General features: G+C 40.5%; 1 protein-coding gene across 1 annotated transcript in view; it reads right to left on the bottom strand.

Annotated features, from left to right (window-relative positions):
* Positions 1-16,892, bottom strand: part of mtor (mechanistic target of rapamycin kinase) — a 78,203-nt gene that overhangs the window by 5,309 nt on the left and 56,002 nt on the right. Inside the window, 13 exon segments of the mRNA XM_020612477.1 lie at positions 1,693-1,867; positions 3,642-3,776; positions 4,481-4,663; positions 5,611-5,627; positions 5,630-5,729; positions 5,860-5,958; positions 6,388-6,484; positions 6,676-6,776; positions 7,656-7,853; positions 8,413-8,530; positions 12,358-12,473; positions 14,045-14,176; positions 15,135-15,260. Coding sequence (XP_020468133.1) covers positions 1,693-1,867; positions 3,642-3,776; positions 4,481-4,663; positions 5,611-5,627; positions 5,630-5,729; positions 5,860-5,958; positions 6,388-6,484; positions 6,676-6,776; positions 7,656-7,853; positions 8,413-8,530; positions 12,358-12,473; positions 14,045-14,176; positions 15,135-15,260 — 1,597 coding nt within the window.

Genomic DNA, 16,892 nt, shown 5'->3' with positions numbered 1-16,892 from the left:
TCCACTGTCTTATACTGTACTTAGCAGCACTAATACACCACGTAACAGTGACTACACCACCAGAGTAATTGTCATGCTACCTTCAGGCTGTGATCAGACAGAGTGCGTTTTGCACCCTGCAAAAGGTGAGTTGCACCACACTGCTTCTTTTATAATCCCATAATAAAAAATAAAACACCAGCTCGGTGTGCCTTTTTTCTTTTTATTGTTACTAGGCAACCATGGGGTCACTGTCCTTAGCACTATTTATACATTTATATGAAAATCATCATTTATCTAAATGTAAAAATGTATATAATTACTGTCTTATCTTACTTATTATTGAAGCATAAAAAATGGACTGGTCGGCAGATTGAGGGTGAGAGGCTGTTCTCAGTACGTTAGAAATCTGTGTGGGTAGCATACAGGACACCCTCAGAAACGGGAGATATCACAAATGATTGTTGCTTCAAGGCTATTAAAGGATGAGTCGGGGACAATGCAACAATCTGCTGTCAATTATAAGCCTCTTGTCACCAAAAATGACCACCAACTACACGGTCCATCTGTCCTGCTGAGCGGTTGAGCACTTGCTGGTGGGTCAACACTGTACTTTGAGTCACCACAACAGAAGGCCTCTCAATTCATCTGATTGGATAATGGCAAAAAATGCGAATAATGTAGTGCGCTTCTCTGCTCAAGTTGAAGTTTTTTCAAATGGAGGTGTTCAGGGAGCTCCTGCAAAAACATGCAAAGGTGCTCAGAAATGCAAAAGCAGCAAGCAAAACGCTTCACTCTCATTGGAACCAATAACAAAAAAACACCTCATGGTGCTAAAACACACTTCGTCTGATCAGGGCCTTAATGGAATTAAAAGATCCAGCTGAAACAGTAAAACGAAATCCCTGTTCTAGCCTGAGTCTGCTCCTGATGACAATCCCAATAGCCAATGTGTTGTGTGTTGCTGCAGGGACAGAGTGCTGACAGTAAATCTAGGTGACCTGTAGTCACTGACAGGTCTTAATCTGAAGTCTTGCTCCAGAGGTTAGTTGATTTATTGGCTATCATTGCTTACAGAGCAGGCTGTATAACACTGATGGGATACATCAGAACAAGGTATTACATTGTCCAGTATAAAAGTGTGAAGTACAGGGAACTATTTGTGATTGATAATCTGAGGTTTTGGCTTCAAGACAAGGTGACTATAGTGCTGATCCATTTTAGAAGCACTTCAGAGTCGTATTTCATATCACACAGCAGAGTAGAGGATAAAGTGTCAGGGTTATTTATTTTGCTATTAAAATGAATGCCAATGAATGGCTTTGGGAGGATTCCTGACATCTGTGTGTGCATGCATTATTTCTCTTGGGACAGAAAATGAAAAAAACATGACTTCTTTGGTACAAAGCAGACTGACCAATAAACCTTGTTTTTCTGTGGTGGCCAGAAGTCATTTTGGTATTACGTTCATCACTGGTGTCATCTTACTTCTGTCTTATCCACACAGAACTTTAGTGTGAATGATGAGTTCAAAATAAACTGCAGTCTTGGAGCTATTTGTTTTCTGGGTAAAGATTCTTTTAATATTGAATTTTCTCTAATGAGATAGCCCACGCCTGCTGGAAGCATATAACTTGAAATATTTTGTAATCCATTTTCCTAATATAATGGGTTCAGAGCCACAAGCACTGTGCACTTTTCTCCTAATCTTACCCATGATGGTGAGTTTGCGTGGGCGCTGCTTGGAGGTGATGACCTGCAGGGAGGGAGCAATGGACTGGATGCGAATGATAGGCTGGTTGGGATCATAAGTGCCTGGTACCGCCAGCTCCAGGTCCCGGCACATCAGCAGCTTTGGAGACACATATTGCAACTCCAGGGAGGTCAGCTGTGTGGAAGGTTGATGTGGAGAGGATGTGGCACAGGAAGAGACAATTAGTTTTTTAGTCTGCGTTGTAAAACCGACAAAACAGCTCCTGCCAACAGTGCCTAAAGCAATATGCATACAAACACTGGCTCACATCCCAGTTTAAGTCTTATCTTGAACAAGTTGTTTATACCCAACCTTTGATAAATTACTTTGGAATATTTCACTTTCTATGTGTGCATCAGTAAACACATTCTCTGCTTGCATGCATTCAGCCATCAGTGATTTAACCTGCAAAGGGCTTTTATCATTAAAATGCTGCTGTGTTTGGTTGCTTCATCACAGCCTGCACCTGCTCTGGACCTGCTGTTTGGATGCATCTTGGAGAGAGTTTATTTGTGTAAATACCCTCTCTGTACTGCTCCCAGCATGTTGTTATGTTGCTTTGTATTTCAAGCTGGTTACAGTAATACTGGAGATGGGAGAGTACCTGAGAGCAGGACTGTACCACAATGTAATGCTGCTATCTCCATTTGCAAAATGACATGAGTGCTCTAGACAGGACTGTTTCTAATGTAATTCTCAAACAATGTGATGATCACTGGGAGGAATGACATCTATCAGTCCAATTTCATCTTCACTCCTGAAGCAAAACCTGGACTTAGTCAAGTTTAAGCCATCTACAAATGATGCTGTGCCAAACTGACTTCAGGTACAACCCATGTGTATCTGAATCTCTGACCTTAAACAGGTTCACCATAACTGAAATAGCTTATCCAGCTTCTGGGACACCGTGTGCAACATAATGCCAACATTAATGCAAACAGGAGGCAAAAAAAGAAGGCCACTTATCAAACACTATCTACTCTTAGTATAATGAAATCATTGATAAAAGTTGTCATTTTTAAGAAAACTGTTGTCCTTCTATGTTTTGTCTGTGTTTTGAGAGACGTTGAGCAAGCTACAGAGAATACAAAGGCAGCAATTCTTTATCACCACAGTTAGTTGTGTCAAAGGCTGAAGATGAGGCTAATAACTGGGCCCAAAAAACACATAAACATCATTATTACAAACAAAATAAGCTGCAGCTTCTACACTCCATGTCACAAATTGTTTTGGCTTTTGTGGATTTGACCTGATATTATTTCAGCATCCCTCTAAACACGGTATTGTTAAAAAGGAGAAAAGCTATCCTCTGACATCCTGCCAATTTTTGTTGACTTTCATCCCTCTGTCTCATTACATCCTGTAATATTTCAACATAATTTGTGGCATCTTGTTCAGCAATTTCACCCACAGAGAATAAAAAAAAGTCCCTTCTTTCTCCATCATTATCATCTAGTCAGTTCTGACTCTCACTCCCCCTTTACACTACTTTACATGATCAAGAGACATTATGTTGAATTTAGTCAAGTCAGAACATAAAAAGCCAAAACATACTTCATCACATGTCATGAGAAAATGGGATAAACAAGGGAATGTAGAACTTGTGGGATATTCCCTAACAGCTCTAATTTTGCGAGGAGCCATAAAAGATGGGCTGCTTCAGCTGATTCTTCTTAACCACATTCTGTTTACTGTACATTACTTAATGTAGCTGAGTCACTGATGCAGGTTGATGTATTTTTGTTCTTTTTGTGAACATACTGTACCAAAGCATGCTTATATTTTCCTATTACTGTATTTAAAATGCTCTCATATTGAACATTTATATGTGTGTACATGCATCTAAAGTACAGTGGACTGTACAGGTTATTATTAGAAAGTGATTTGTAAGAGTAAGAAAAACTGGTACCTGTGGCAGCTGTTTGGAGATGCGTCTGAATACGTGGTAGTAGAGGTCCCAGGCCTGGGTCAGGTCTTTTACATTTCCAGAGCGCATGTACTTCCTGCACCAGTCCTGAGCCTCCATCAAGTCCCTGCCGTAAGCCTGCAGCATGAAGATGAACACACTCAGTCCCTGTATAGTGACTCACTCAGTTAAATGAATGCAGTTTGCCAAGGCAGGACAGCAAGACTGAATGCCAAGGCATTGAATATGAGTGTTCCAACTTGATTGAGCTAGGATTTCAATTAAGGATTTTGTTTTTAATCGTGCACATCTGCAAAGGCAGCCTGAATGGACTGAAGGGAAACATCTGGTACCACTTGAGAGCTAGAGTGACTTGTTTCTGTACAGTAAGAAATCCAATGTACAAACCCATATTTAATTTTTGGTAATAAAATACATAATTAATTTTACAATCCGCATAAAATATTCTCTCTAAACATTTTCATGCTGCATTGTTTCACAAGTTTGAATGAGGGTGCAATAATAAAGCTTTCTGACAATAATCAAATGAAAAGTCTACTGTTAAAGTAATAACAAATCCCAACAAACTGACAAACAGGTACAACTAACATACATTTGTGGGGTTCATGTCTTAGAAACTGATTTTAGAACTAAATGTTGAGTTCACACTGAATGTTAACAACAAAAACATTTCAAAATCCACTGATTAATCTGTGGCATAATAAACCATTTTTTTGTGAAATTTAATCTATGTTGGACAGAAGATGTGCAAAAGCTACAGTTTGGAGAATTACACTATACAAAACAAATTTCTAAATTTAACCCTGACCTGAGAGACATACCTGGTTAAAAGAGGTCTCTTTGAGAGTCTGAGGTCCCCTCTCCATCATGGCATGTAATGGCTCCAGCACAGCAAACATGCCCTTGACGTTGCGCTCACCAAAGTACAGACGAGAAGCCTCTTCAAGCCCCTCGTGCCACATCTCATGCCACAAAATGGCCACTCGGATAAGCTCCTCACTCACCTGGATGGAGAAAAATGGATGAAAATGTCAGAATGTTCTCTGCTTTTGCCCCTCAAACCTCAGAGGTATAAAACATCAGGTATTTGGTCTTCATGGGTAACATTTTAGATTACCTCAAGTACCAAGCATAAATTACTAAGCACAAATTTTGTGATTCAAATGGTGCACATATCTACTGCTGCAACTTTCTTGTTTTGTAGGACCAATGACTAAATGCGAATGTGAGAGAGAACGATAAAGAGCTCTTGTGCTAAAATTGATCATTCATGACATAATAGATAAAACACTCTAGGTTGACTGATCCAGGTACTATATTGTATGGGGACAAACTTATTCTTGTAGGGAATTACAAGCAGAAGACCCCATTTTACCTTGAAGACCAATGATATGTCCTTTAAATCACACATAAAAGTAGTCTCTAGAACTGCCTTCTTTCACCTGCACAACATCGCCAAAATTAGAAGCATCCTGTCTCAAAGTGATGCTGAAAAACCTGTCCATGTATTTGTTACTTCCAGGCTGGACTGCTGCAACTCTTTACTATCAGGATGTCCCAATAATTATCAAGCGAAAGAGGCAAAAGACTGTTTGTTGTTGTGCTTGTTGTGTCTTGTTGCTTTTCTTTTCTCTTGTCTCTCCTCTATCCACTCACCCCAACCGGTCGAGGCAGAAGGCCGCCCACCAAGAGCCGGGGTCTGTCAGAGGTTTCTTCCATTAAAGGGAGTTTTTCATCCCCACTGTCGCCAAGTGCTTGCTCAAGGGGGATTTATTTGGTTTTTCCTCTATAATAATAATAATAAGGTCTAGACCTTACCTTGTAATGAGTCCTGAGAGGACTTTTGTTGTGATTTGGCGCTATACAAATAAAACTGAATTGAATATGCACATCATTTTTCTAAGACAACATTTTGCAGTAATGTTAAATACAAATGATCCATTCTCTCTACCATCATGGCCTGCTGAAAGTGTTGCAGTGTTCACACATGTTCTTCAGGATCTTGTTAGCAGCATTGTGGCGGGCTGTGGTGGTGGACTTCGAGGCCACAGTCAGTGGGTAGATCAAAGCCTGGAGGTAAACAGAGAACAATCCAACAATTCCTCACTATTCACTGAATATGCTGCTTAAAGTTACCATTAAAATGTGATTTTGGTTCCATATTATAAAGTAACATTAGCAATAGTTTGCGCAGACTTGCCTGAGGATGATATCGTCCAATGTCTGTTAGCAGCTGGTGGATGAGGCGCCCCACCAGGGCTCGAGGGGTGTCGATTCGAGCTATGAGCTGAGGGATCACCTAGATAGGAAGCGAGATTCTATTAAAACTCCATAACCTTGGATTTACATCTAAAATAAAATATAACGACACAGAATTTGCTCATATAAATACAATATAATGTTTGTTTAAATATTTCAACATTAAGGAGACATCAGGTTAAGGCGCAGCGCTCTCGCTGCTATGGCCCGGGTTCGAATCAGGGTTGCGTCAGGAAGGGCATCCGGCGTAAAACACATGCCAAATGTCAACATGCGAGTCGTCAGTGTGACGATTCGCTGTGGCGACCCCTGAACGGGAAAAGCCGAAAGTGAGTTTCTTTCTATTAAGGAGACATCAGGGTTACTCTTTTACCCTCCCCAAAACTTCTCACTTTAATGGCCACTAATTTGTCACACTTCTTTATCGCTAAGCTAAGCAAATGTATGTGTGTATGTGTACAAGTATTACTTGTAGCCAGGTGTCAATTTGAATGGTCTTGATTCCCTCCACCAGGGCTTCATTCACTTCAGGCCAGTGACCATAGTCAAACCACAGAGTCAGAACCCTGAACAGTAATAAAGAAACAAACAAAAACTTAATAATGATTATCAATAAGGAAATACTGCACATAACCACAATCAACCACTAGAGGTCCCCCTGTCCCAAAATACCACATCTACTGACTGACCATGATTATAGGTGCTGTTTGTTTACATGGACCACTTCTCCAGCTTGTGTTACAGTCACTTAACTCACCTGAGTGTGTCCTGCAGGTTATTGCCTCTTGACAGGGAAATGGAGCGGAAAAATCCTTGAACAGCAGGAACTGTGTACAAGAGCAATGTCTTTGAGAGGTCCTGTGGAGAAACACAACAGATGCGTTTTCATGAATAATAAAAAGATAAAAGCTGCACTGGAGAACATTCCCTACTTTAGGTGGTAGTGGAGTTCAAAATTCATAATTGTATCACTGCTGGAGAGCAACGATTATTCAAAGCTTTATGGCTGTTACAATGCCTTGTTAGGGACAAGCCAGTGTCCTCCGGTGGTGAAGTTGTTTTGTGATTTAACTGTACAAGATTTAGTACAGGTGATTCTCTAAACCACCTCCCACCCTCTGTACAGTTCGTTAACTGACCACAGGTGCTCCTTCAGCAACAGACTCACCTGAGGTGTACAAAGAAGTGTTACAGGAGGTCCTTCAGGAAAAAAATTTCGTTGTGCTATGCATAATGACAATAAAGATTCTTGACTTCCTGCCGGGTGCAATTAGACACTATAATAATCTTTGAAAGGACCGATCTCCTAAATTCACTTCATAAACAGCACTGGGACTGAGAGGACTGCTGTTCATTTATTTATTTTTTATCCATTTGCTTTGTTTTGATATAGATGTAATTGCGACTATAACAACAACAATTTTCCCTTCGGGAATTAATAAAGCAATCAGTCTATCTATCTATCTAATCTTGAAAATTATGCTTTCTGAGTAGGTATTTGCATATTGGGATCTGTAGCTGTGTGGCAGGAACGTGACTATACAACTCACACACTAGCTCACTGGATGAACTACATTGCTTGTGTGGGCTGACACACCACATAGGCAGTGGACAATGTGGACTGTAGAAAATTTATACCTTGGTTAAACTGGGAACACACACAGAGAAAGCACAACACAACACTGAATGAGCAATGTGGATGGGTCTGAAGAGGACTTAATTCGCAGCAACTCCTACCTCATTGACCTTTTTCTGGCCCGGCGAGGGCACAGGGCTTTGGTCAGTGCAGTCGACCTCGCTGTCGCTGTTGCTGGCTTCACTGTTTGCACTGGCACCACTTGCATGTCGCAGCTTCTTCTTCTCATCGCGTCCTTGGTTCTGGTGTTTGTAATGTAGCACCGCCTCAAAATTCATGACCGCCCAGGCATGCCAGGCCTGTCCAAAGACGGTACAAACAGCATGAAACTGGATCGCTTAGAGGTGGTAACGGGAAATTACTTCCACATTTATTCATAATGCAATTTACCAGGACAGATATCTCCCTGAGGGAACTCATTTTCCTCATCTAAACATGAGTTTCATGTTTGCTGTTTTATGCAGCCAGCTATTAAAGGCTAAAAGATGAAGGGAGTTGGTAAGAATAGATGGGGAGGGGGTATGGGGGAACAGTGCCACCACTGTAGCCTGCAGCACAGGTATGGACAAGAAAAAGCATAAATGCTCTCAACTTTTCAATTACATTATATTGTTGATGCACCAGAAGAGTCACCACTAGTACAACAATCTAATTGGCAAAATAAATGAAAGAGGCCCACACAAAAAACAACAACTTAACACACTGCTACGTTATGACATGTTTTCCTAAATGGCAATAAACTGGGGCTCAGGGTTTCCATACTGACACATTAATGTCAGGGCAACCTCCTGCTGGGTTTTAGTCTAGCAAAAGAGAGGTTAAAAGTGAAACTCTTGAGGCTAAAAAGGAGGGACTGACCTTGTACCAGTTGCGGTCATGCTCAGTGGAATGGCTGTAATACTGCAAAACCTTGGGGATGGTGCTCTCATTGATGCCCTGCAGACTGAGCTGCCACTCTCCCAGCTTCAAGAAACATCTACATGGAAGAAAGGGAGAGACAGAAAGTGGACACTTCATCTAAGATTAGTACATACATGACATCTTTTCTTCCAATAAAGAGGTAATTTTTCATTTTTATCCTACAAAAATACATGACAACCTGGTGTACTACAGATTATCAGGCTTATCTAACTCTTAATTCTGTTGTCTCCCCCAACTTTTATAAAACCACAAGCCAACAATGAAGCTTATCTAACTTTGCTTAATTCTGTTGTCTCCCCTTTTATAAAACCACAAGCCAACAATGAAGCTGCATCTGACCAACCTATGTCGAATAAAAATCTCTTTAACTTTACTTTGAAAATACTAGAAAGGAAAGAAAACCTCCATAACCATAAAGGTTAGTGACATCAGAAGTCAGTGTTGTTAATAGAAGCTCTGCTGTGACAACAAATTCACTGTCTGCACTGGAAACAAGAGACTGATTCAAGTCACAAAGCCATATCATCATGAGCTTATAAGTGCCTATGCTGCCATTGTTTATAAAGACCTGGCAGGGACACCGAGTACACCCAAGGGCACTTTATTAAAAAGGAGTGAGATAATTATACTAGACTTGAAAATCATTCCAGCATTTATCTCAAGTATTGCTACTTAAGGAAGCTGTGCATTTATCTGCTGAAAGATTCTGGGATAACATCTGCACATTTTCAATAATCCAAACTCCTTTTCTTCTTCATTTAACTTGACAGTTAGCTCTGTGGCACTGTTAAAGGGGACTTAGTTCTATCAATCACCTTTAGAAACACAGGTGCTTGCAGACAAATATTCAAACTACTATAGTTGAGTTTGGTGAGCCCAAAATGTATAATTCACATACACCTGCACTAAACACAGCAACTGGCAAGCCCTTTATTACCATCCCATCCATCAGCAGTCTGAATACTGTTTGCAGAGGGCCTTCAATAAACTGTCTTTTAGGATTATGCAATTTCATCTGAGTGCTTTTCCACGCAAGGTGGGTTCAGGATATCTATGCCAAACTGTTTCTGTAAACTGTTAAGAGGCTGAACATTTGGGAAAGAGAGAGGAGGGGAACTGCTGTTTGAGGACATTGGAATAACACATTTATTTAGACAGCAGATGCCAGGGTTAGTGATCTCAAGTAGCAGTGATATTACACTGGACTCTTTAGGGGGAGAGTTGGAGGCCTCCATGTCATCGTTCAGGTGTGACCAAGTAGTCCAAGTGTGTTCCATAACACACAGCTGAAAAGCTAAAAGTGTGTCAGCATGGCTGGAGACCCCATCATGAATGACGTATAGAGGCATTTTTCCTAACATGCATTTCTCAGCCAAGCAGTCGCTGTCTAGAGATGCAAAAATATAAGAAAGCTCCTTCTGCCTGATTGTGTGTAGTCATGTGACTTACTGTATGTGATAGCAGGGTGTGTTTGTGAAAAAGGCCAGATAAGTTTACTGTATTCAGGGCGGTGCAGCGACATGGTGGTTAGCACTGTTGTCCCACAGCAAGAAGGTTCCGGGTTTGAGCCCCGGCCGACCCAGTTTGCATGTTCTCCCTGTGCCTGTGTGGATTCTCTTCAGGTGCTCCAGCTTCCTCCCACAGCCCAAAGACATGCAGCTTAGGTTGATTGGCGACTCTATAAAATTGGCCATTATCCGGAAGGGCATCCGGCGTAAAACATGCAAAGTTTAACATGCGCATCGTCAGTCTGGTGGGAACTAATGATTCACTGTTGCTACCTCTGATGGGAACAGCCAAAAGTAGAAGAAGAAGAATATGATTTACTGTATTCAGGATTATACTTGCCTGCTCCCATTAGTGATGGGAAGTCCGGCTCTTTTCACAGATTCGGCTCTTTTGGCTCGGCTGTCTTAAAAGAGCCGGCTCTTGTGGCTCCCAAGCGGCTCTTAATTTATTATCACTCTGCGCCTTATATTTCAGCCTAATTTAGCAATTATAAATGGTTTGTGTGTTTCTAAGCATTTGTTTATTCGGTGTTTTCATAAAAGCCTTATTTTTATCCAGTTTTCTATTTCAAAAAATAGACAGTCACTACTGTTTAACATTTTAATCATTATCAGTAACACAGCACACCAAAAGCCTTATTTTTATCCAGTTTTCTATTTCAAAAAATAGACAGTCACTACTGTTTAACATTTTAATCAAACCTTTAAATTAACTGAACACAGAACCACAGCAAACTAATCAAACAAGTAAAGGTCAAAGTCTTAACATTATAACACTTTCGATAATAGTTTTTAGTGGAGGTTGGCATTTAGAAAAACCAGAAGCCTCAGGCTGGATGGGCGGTTCTTAGATGTCTGTGCAAGTTTGTTGTTGACCCTGCTCTGACAGATATTTTCATTTTACAAACTCGGCACTCAGCTTTGCAGTCTCCATTATCACTGAAATGCATCCAGATGCTGCTTCTTTTTCAGTTTTTGGACCATTTCTCCATTTTTCCCGACGCGCTTGCTTTTAACCTGGCTCCCCATCTGTGTGTACCTGTCCTGTACTACCACTACACTTGCTGTCTGAGCGTCTGGCCCGGCCCCCTTACGTCTTTCACATAATGGTATGAGTCTAGTCTGTCCTCGCACGTGATTGGTCGAATGGTGCGCCCATAAAAATAGTCTCACTCTTCTGTGCATGGATTGTCAGCAGAGCTGACCAATAGCGGCTGAAGATTCGGCTCTCCCTGGCGGGAGTTGGCTCTTCTCGTTCCCTACAAAGCATCAGCTCTTAGAGCCGGCTCGTTCGCGAACGGCACATCACTAGCTCCCATGTCCCACATTCTGACTGAGTTGTCTGATCAACATCATACACACTGTAGTCACATTCTCTAAGATGTAATTATGCTTCTTCCTGCACTGGCATGTAGCCATACTTTAAACCCAAATAGAAAGACATAAAGATATCCTCCTCAAATATTTTTAAAAACAGCTTTTTTAAGTCATTCTCAGCTATTTTTGGGAATAAGAAACATTCCATTTTCTAATTCCTTATACTAGCTTCTGAACACAAAGACCCAGAGGTGCATGGCTGTACCAACGGCACAGGGGAAGAGATACACTTGGTGATACTTATAGGCATAATGCCAGAGCCGTGATACTGTAAGTAGCTGTGTGGGACAAACTGCCAAAAGGGATCATTTTATTAAGAGGTTTCAGGTGTGACATTTATAGAGTCTTGCCAGCTATGAAAAAGACCAGTGGTGCTATGCCAGATTGGATCATGCTAATGGAAAAGAAGAAAACACTGCACATGCCCCTGTGTGTTTACAGTAAAAGGGTGGAAAATACATGAGGTTACTTTTTCCATGATGCTTTGTGTTTTCTTCATTGTACAAAGGTGGGTACTGGAAGATTGGCACATGTTTAACACCACTGAACCAATTCATGAAAACACATCGGCATTACCTCTGCCACATATGACTAATTGTAGTTACATCAAGTTCTCCTCAAGAACTGCATCCATAAAACAAAGCAATATAGTCCATGCATCAAACTGAAGAGATACAATGGAGTTCCCTTTTAGTTGATTTACTTGGTACAACTCATATTGTATAGGATATCATGCCCTTGTGTCCTGGCTGAAGAGACCTTTATACATGTCCTAATGCTGACAGCCTGTGGTGACTAATAAAGTGCATGTGTTACTAAAAATGTAAATGATAGTGCTGTTCTTTATGACAGTAAGCCATGACAGTTAGCCAGAATGCAAAATAAAAGGAGCCTGAAATTAAAGCTGTTAAATGAAACTCAGCCATGTCAAAATGTGAAAATCGCCTATTAGATGGTGAGTTGCTGCTAATGTTCTTCAAAAAAAAAAAAGACAAACCTGGCCATAAGTTTGTGGAGCTCTTGCTTGTGCTGTTGGTCTTCGGCTGCGATGGCATGTTGAGCTTGCTGTTGCATTCCTTGCACAAAGTGCTGCATGTGCTGAAAGGCATCGATCTAGAGACGCACAAAACAAATACCAGCAGCAGGTAAAGACTTGGTGACAGTCAGAGCCATGTCTGTCTGTGGCGCTATTTACACACCTGGTTTAAAAGGACTCAAGTATGTGATTAACGGTGAACAGTTAGCAGTGGTGCTAAACTGGCCTGACCATTGTCTTTACAAATGAGACGATTTTTTGACAGATTCATCATATATTCTGTAGCCTCACCATGATGCAACAGAAGTGTTGTGGTGAACTGATCAGTTGCTATGTGCTTACTACCTTTACAAAGTACTATAAAGTAAAGACAGTCTGTACTAAATGCCTTGCAGCTTCAGCAGATAAAATGAAGGGTATGTGAGCATGATACAAGTTCCAGATAGCATATGTGCTATGGCCAAACTTTTTTTTTTTTCACCTTTTCAACAAAATCTAAAAAAGTTCATGTCTAACTTAAAAATTGTTGATGTGGATAATACCTTTAAAATGACTTAAGCATTTGGCAGAATAAGACCCTGTTCTTTTAACTACTACAAAGTGATTATCTTCACTCATCACACTTTCCATGACTGAAACGACAGAGCTGACATTCCCTACTGTTCCAAAACACCAGAAACAGTGGACAGGTACTGTACATTCCAGCTCTGTGTGTGTGTGTTTTATATGATTCACATGCTGAGCGGCGCAGCTGGCCCTGGCAATAGCAATGCTTATACTCACACTTACCTAAGAAGCCTAATGAGACCTGCACTCTGAAGCCACAAACATTATTAAACATCTGGTAATAAATGCTGGTATGTTTATGTGTCTTTGGGGGGGGGAATAAACTGTATGTGAAAGTGTGCGGTAGACATATGGCAAAGAGCAGAGCAGTTCCAAGCCAAGCCCTGCACCATGGCAGGTACCTGGGAGTAGCCTACGTGTTAAATTAACATTATGAGTTGGGGTCGGGTCAAGTCCGGATTTGATTTACAATTGCAGGCAATGGGTCGGTTGCCAGTACAAAGGCGGGTGCAAGTTTGAAAAACTGGGCCTGTGTAGGATCACAGGCTGCACTGGAAACATGTTTATACAGTGTATTGTCACGACTACTGCAAATTTAACCATCCCTGCAATACTTGAGAGCATTTGCAATTTCTGAAATATTAACTCTGTCAAATAAGAAGAACACTAGGAGCCCAAATTAAAATGTGACTTCTACCACAAAGGCCCAACTTCATTACAAATATGTTAGCAATTTTAGATTTTCCCCCCACAAAGTCATCATCTGCGTCAGCTGTTTTCAGGGTACATATAAAATCACTCTTAACAAACTCAGCCTAATAAAATCAGTTACTGAAAGCCAAGGTTCACTTTTTTTTTCTCTCTAATTTTAGTATTTATAGTAGATGAGGACCTTTTCACTTTTTAGGTCAGATGAATGTAAAAACAGAACGAAGGGTTCACAAACTTTCTAGCATCATGGTATCTAGCCTAAACAAGTACCTGTTTTTTTTGTAAGTTTTATGACTAACAGAAAGCAAAAAAACATGTTTAGAAAACTACATAAAATACCATCAACATAACAAATCTTGCTCTCTCTTACCTTTCGTGTACTTTTCCACATGTACTTCATATAAGCATAGGTGACGTGTGGGTGGGCTGTGGGAAGCGGGTGATCAAGCTGCTTGGAGGGGTCGACACCAAGAAGGAGCACCAGGGTCTTATGGGCCAACGCCTGAAGGAAGAAAAGGTACAAAGGGAAAGGGGCAAATGAATGGTCAGAAGGTTTAAAGCTGAAGAAGAACCCAAAAGGTGTGGACAACACATACATTGACGCTGATACTTCTTAAGGAATGAGTCACCAGAGAGTAAAAGAATCAGAGTCAAGAAACTCAAACCACACCAATCCAGACAGTATACTTGTAAGCCCTTGTAATCACATTTCCTGCTATGATTGACGTGAGCTAATCACACCTCTTTTTATCAGTTGCATCATTGTTGGTGATTCTGTCATCATACGTGTGCACTAAAATATAAAATGTATGTGTGGGCAGAAAGATCGGTTGATTGTCTGCCATCCCTTGCAATCAATTAGAATAACAGTGAGGTAAAAAGGGATGGAAAATTGCACCACAGTAATTGAACAGATTTATAGGTTCAGGTTTCTAAACACTGTGATTGAGGGTGCTGTGCTACTTTCATCAGTGCCAGCTCCATCAAAGCTTGACAAGACTGATTAAATAAACTTTGATTTATTCCCCCCGAATGTTATGAGTTTAAGGACACTAAGACGCTTCAGACAAATGTCATATTGTACTACTCTATCTTTTCATATAGTTTGTTATAGTGTAGTAGAACATGTGGCAGAAATTTACTCTTATTTACTGTGTGCAACTTCTCCTTTTCCTAAATACTGTATCGTCAAACCTTCTTAAAAATGTTTTTCACCATAATACATTCACCTATTAAATTAATCTGATGGCACATGTTTTTGTGTGTGGCAGAATCCGACAATTCTGGTGCAAACCAGCACAGCCTATGTGTTGCTTTTAGCCCATTCAGTGAATGTGACATTAGCACTTGGAGTTGACAAGTCTGAAACGTTCAAACCTTACACACAGAAGCATTACAGCATAATTCAGGATATTACAACAGGGGTCTTATTTTTGTAGCCTTTCATGGAATGTACTGACCAGGCGTCCACTCTTGCCACAAAGACTGGCATACTTCAACCAAGTCCTCATGTCCTCGTGGGGGCTAATGACCAGTGATCGGACCATCAGGATCCTCTGCCAGTCTTCTACAATACGCTGACAGCCCTTGGATGAAAACACATAGGGACAGATAGGTTAATTAAGTGCATTACTATTTTGTTACTCCCTTCAAAGACAGGAAGCTACTTGTTCAACTCAAGAGAAAGAACATAATGTGATAGGCGGGTACAGTTGAAACCCAAAATGGTTCTAATCCTACCAGTGGTCCATGTCTTTTAAATGCTCTATATGAGTGTATAAGTTCACAAGCCAGAAAAAAACACCAAAAAGTTTGTATTCATACTTTTGTATAGACCATTAGTTCACTTCTCATAAATATAAGATGTTTTTTTAAACTGAATCTCAACCTCATGATCATTATATAACACAGTACTGCAGCGGCAGGCAACAAGCAGTAGACAACATTGGAGTAATTCAGCCTTATAGAAAAAATACAAAAATTAGCGTGCACTGTATAATCCTCTGTATGATTTGAATAAAAGACAAGTGCACAGAAGGAAGACAAAATAATATAAACATTTTATGAAAAAGGACACTGATGGGACTTGAGTAATTACACTGCTTCAAAGAAATGTTGGATTCAGTTGCACAGCAACTGAAAGCAACATATACACATCACAACTAACACCAGCCAACTTCAGAGATAATTCATTCCTTGTTTGTGTCTCTAAAAGGGGATTTAGTTACACACTCTAAACCCTGTAACGTTTCCTTAGATGGCAGTGTGCCAGGCCTCTTAGTAAGCCGTTGAAAGCAGAGTTTCTGAAGCAGACTTAAAATGAAGGGATAAGAGGACGATTGCAGGCCAAATGAAGCAGGAGCTATCCTCAGTGATTACATTGACTAAGACAGGATTTAACCACAAGAATTTACTGACATACAACTGAGATGTTTTAAATTGTTCAGGGTGGCTCTGACTCAGGAGGTAGAGCGGCTGTCACCCAACCGGAAGGTTGTCACCATTATCAACCTCATCAAACTTGACTTAAAGGAGCAACTGTGCATCTTTGGGGGAACATTCCCTGGAATCTTGATTGTCTTCCCTCTTTGTTTCTCCCTAGATTTTCTGTCTGCCTCTTGATTGTTTTATTTTAAATAAGGGTAAAATTGTAAAATTATTCTTACAGCTGTTTTTGCTTTATAACTGGTAGATCAAATGCACTCCACTCTCTTAGTCTTTGAATAGCAATGTTATGGTCAGTTTTACGTTTCACTTCACAATTCACATCATTTATATATTTCAACACTGAAATAGCTTGCCTAACACAATCCTTTTTAACACTTTTTGAATATCAACAGCGCATTCTTTCCCAAACGAAAGTTAAATGTCTGATAATCTGCATTTACTGTAGAGGGTCTTCCAGCTGAACTACCTGGATCAAATTTAGGCACATGAAACAACACACCTCCACCAATGCAATCCCTTGCATTGTTTTAACATAGGGCAAACAACTGTGTGAATCCAGACTTAGGCCACCTTCAGACAAACTTTCCTCTGCATGATAAACATGCAGCCCTTCTCATTCATTTGAATGGGGGAAGCATGGGCACAGGCCCTATGGGGGGGGGACTTCAACAAAACGACACAGCGTCATTGAGAAAAAAAAGTCCCATCTGGTTTAACTTTTTCTGCAACACAATATGACATCATCTGGCAAGGCACTGCATCAGCCAATC

The sequence above is a fragment of the Monopterus albus genome, unplaced genomic scaffold, assembly GCF_001952655.1.
Source record: "Monopterus albus unplaced genomic scaffold, M_albus_1.0 scaffold126.1, whole genome shotgun sequence".
Lineage (NCBI taxonomy): Eukaryota > Metazoa > Chordata > Actinopteri > Synbranchiformes > Synbranchidae > Monopterus > Monopterus albus.
Note: the sequence above shows the minus strand (reverse complement) of the source record. Positions and strands in the feature narration are given on the sequence as shown.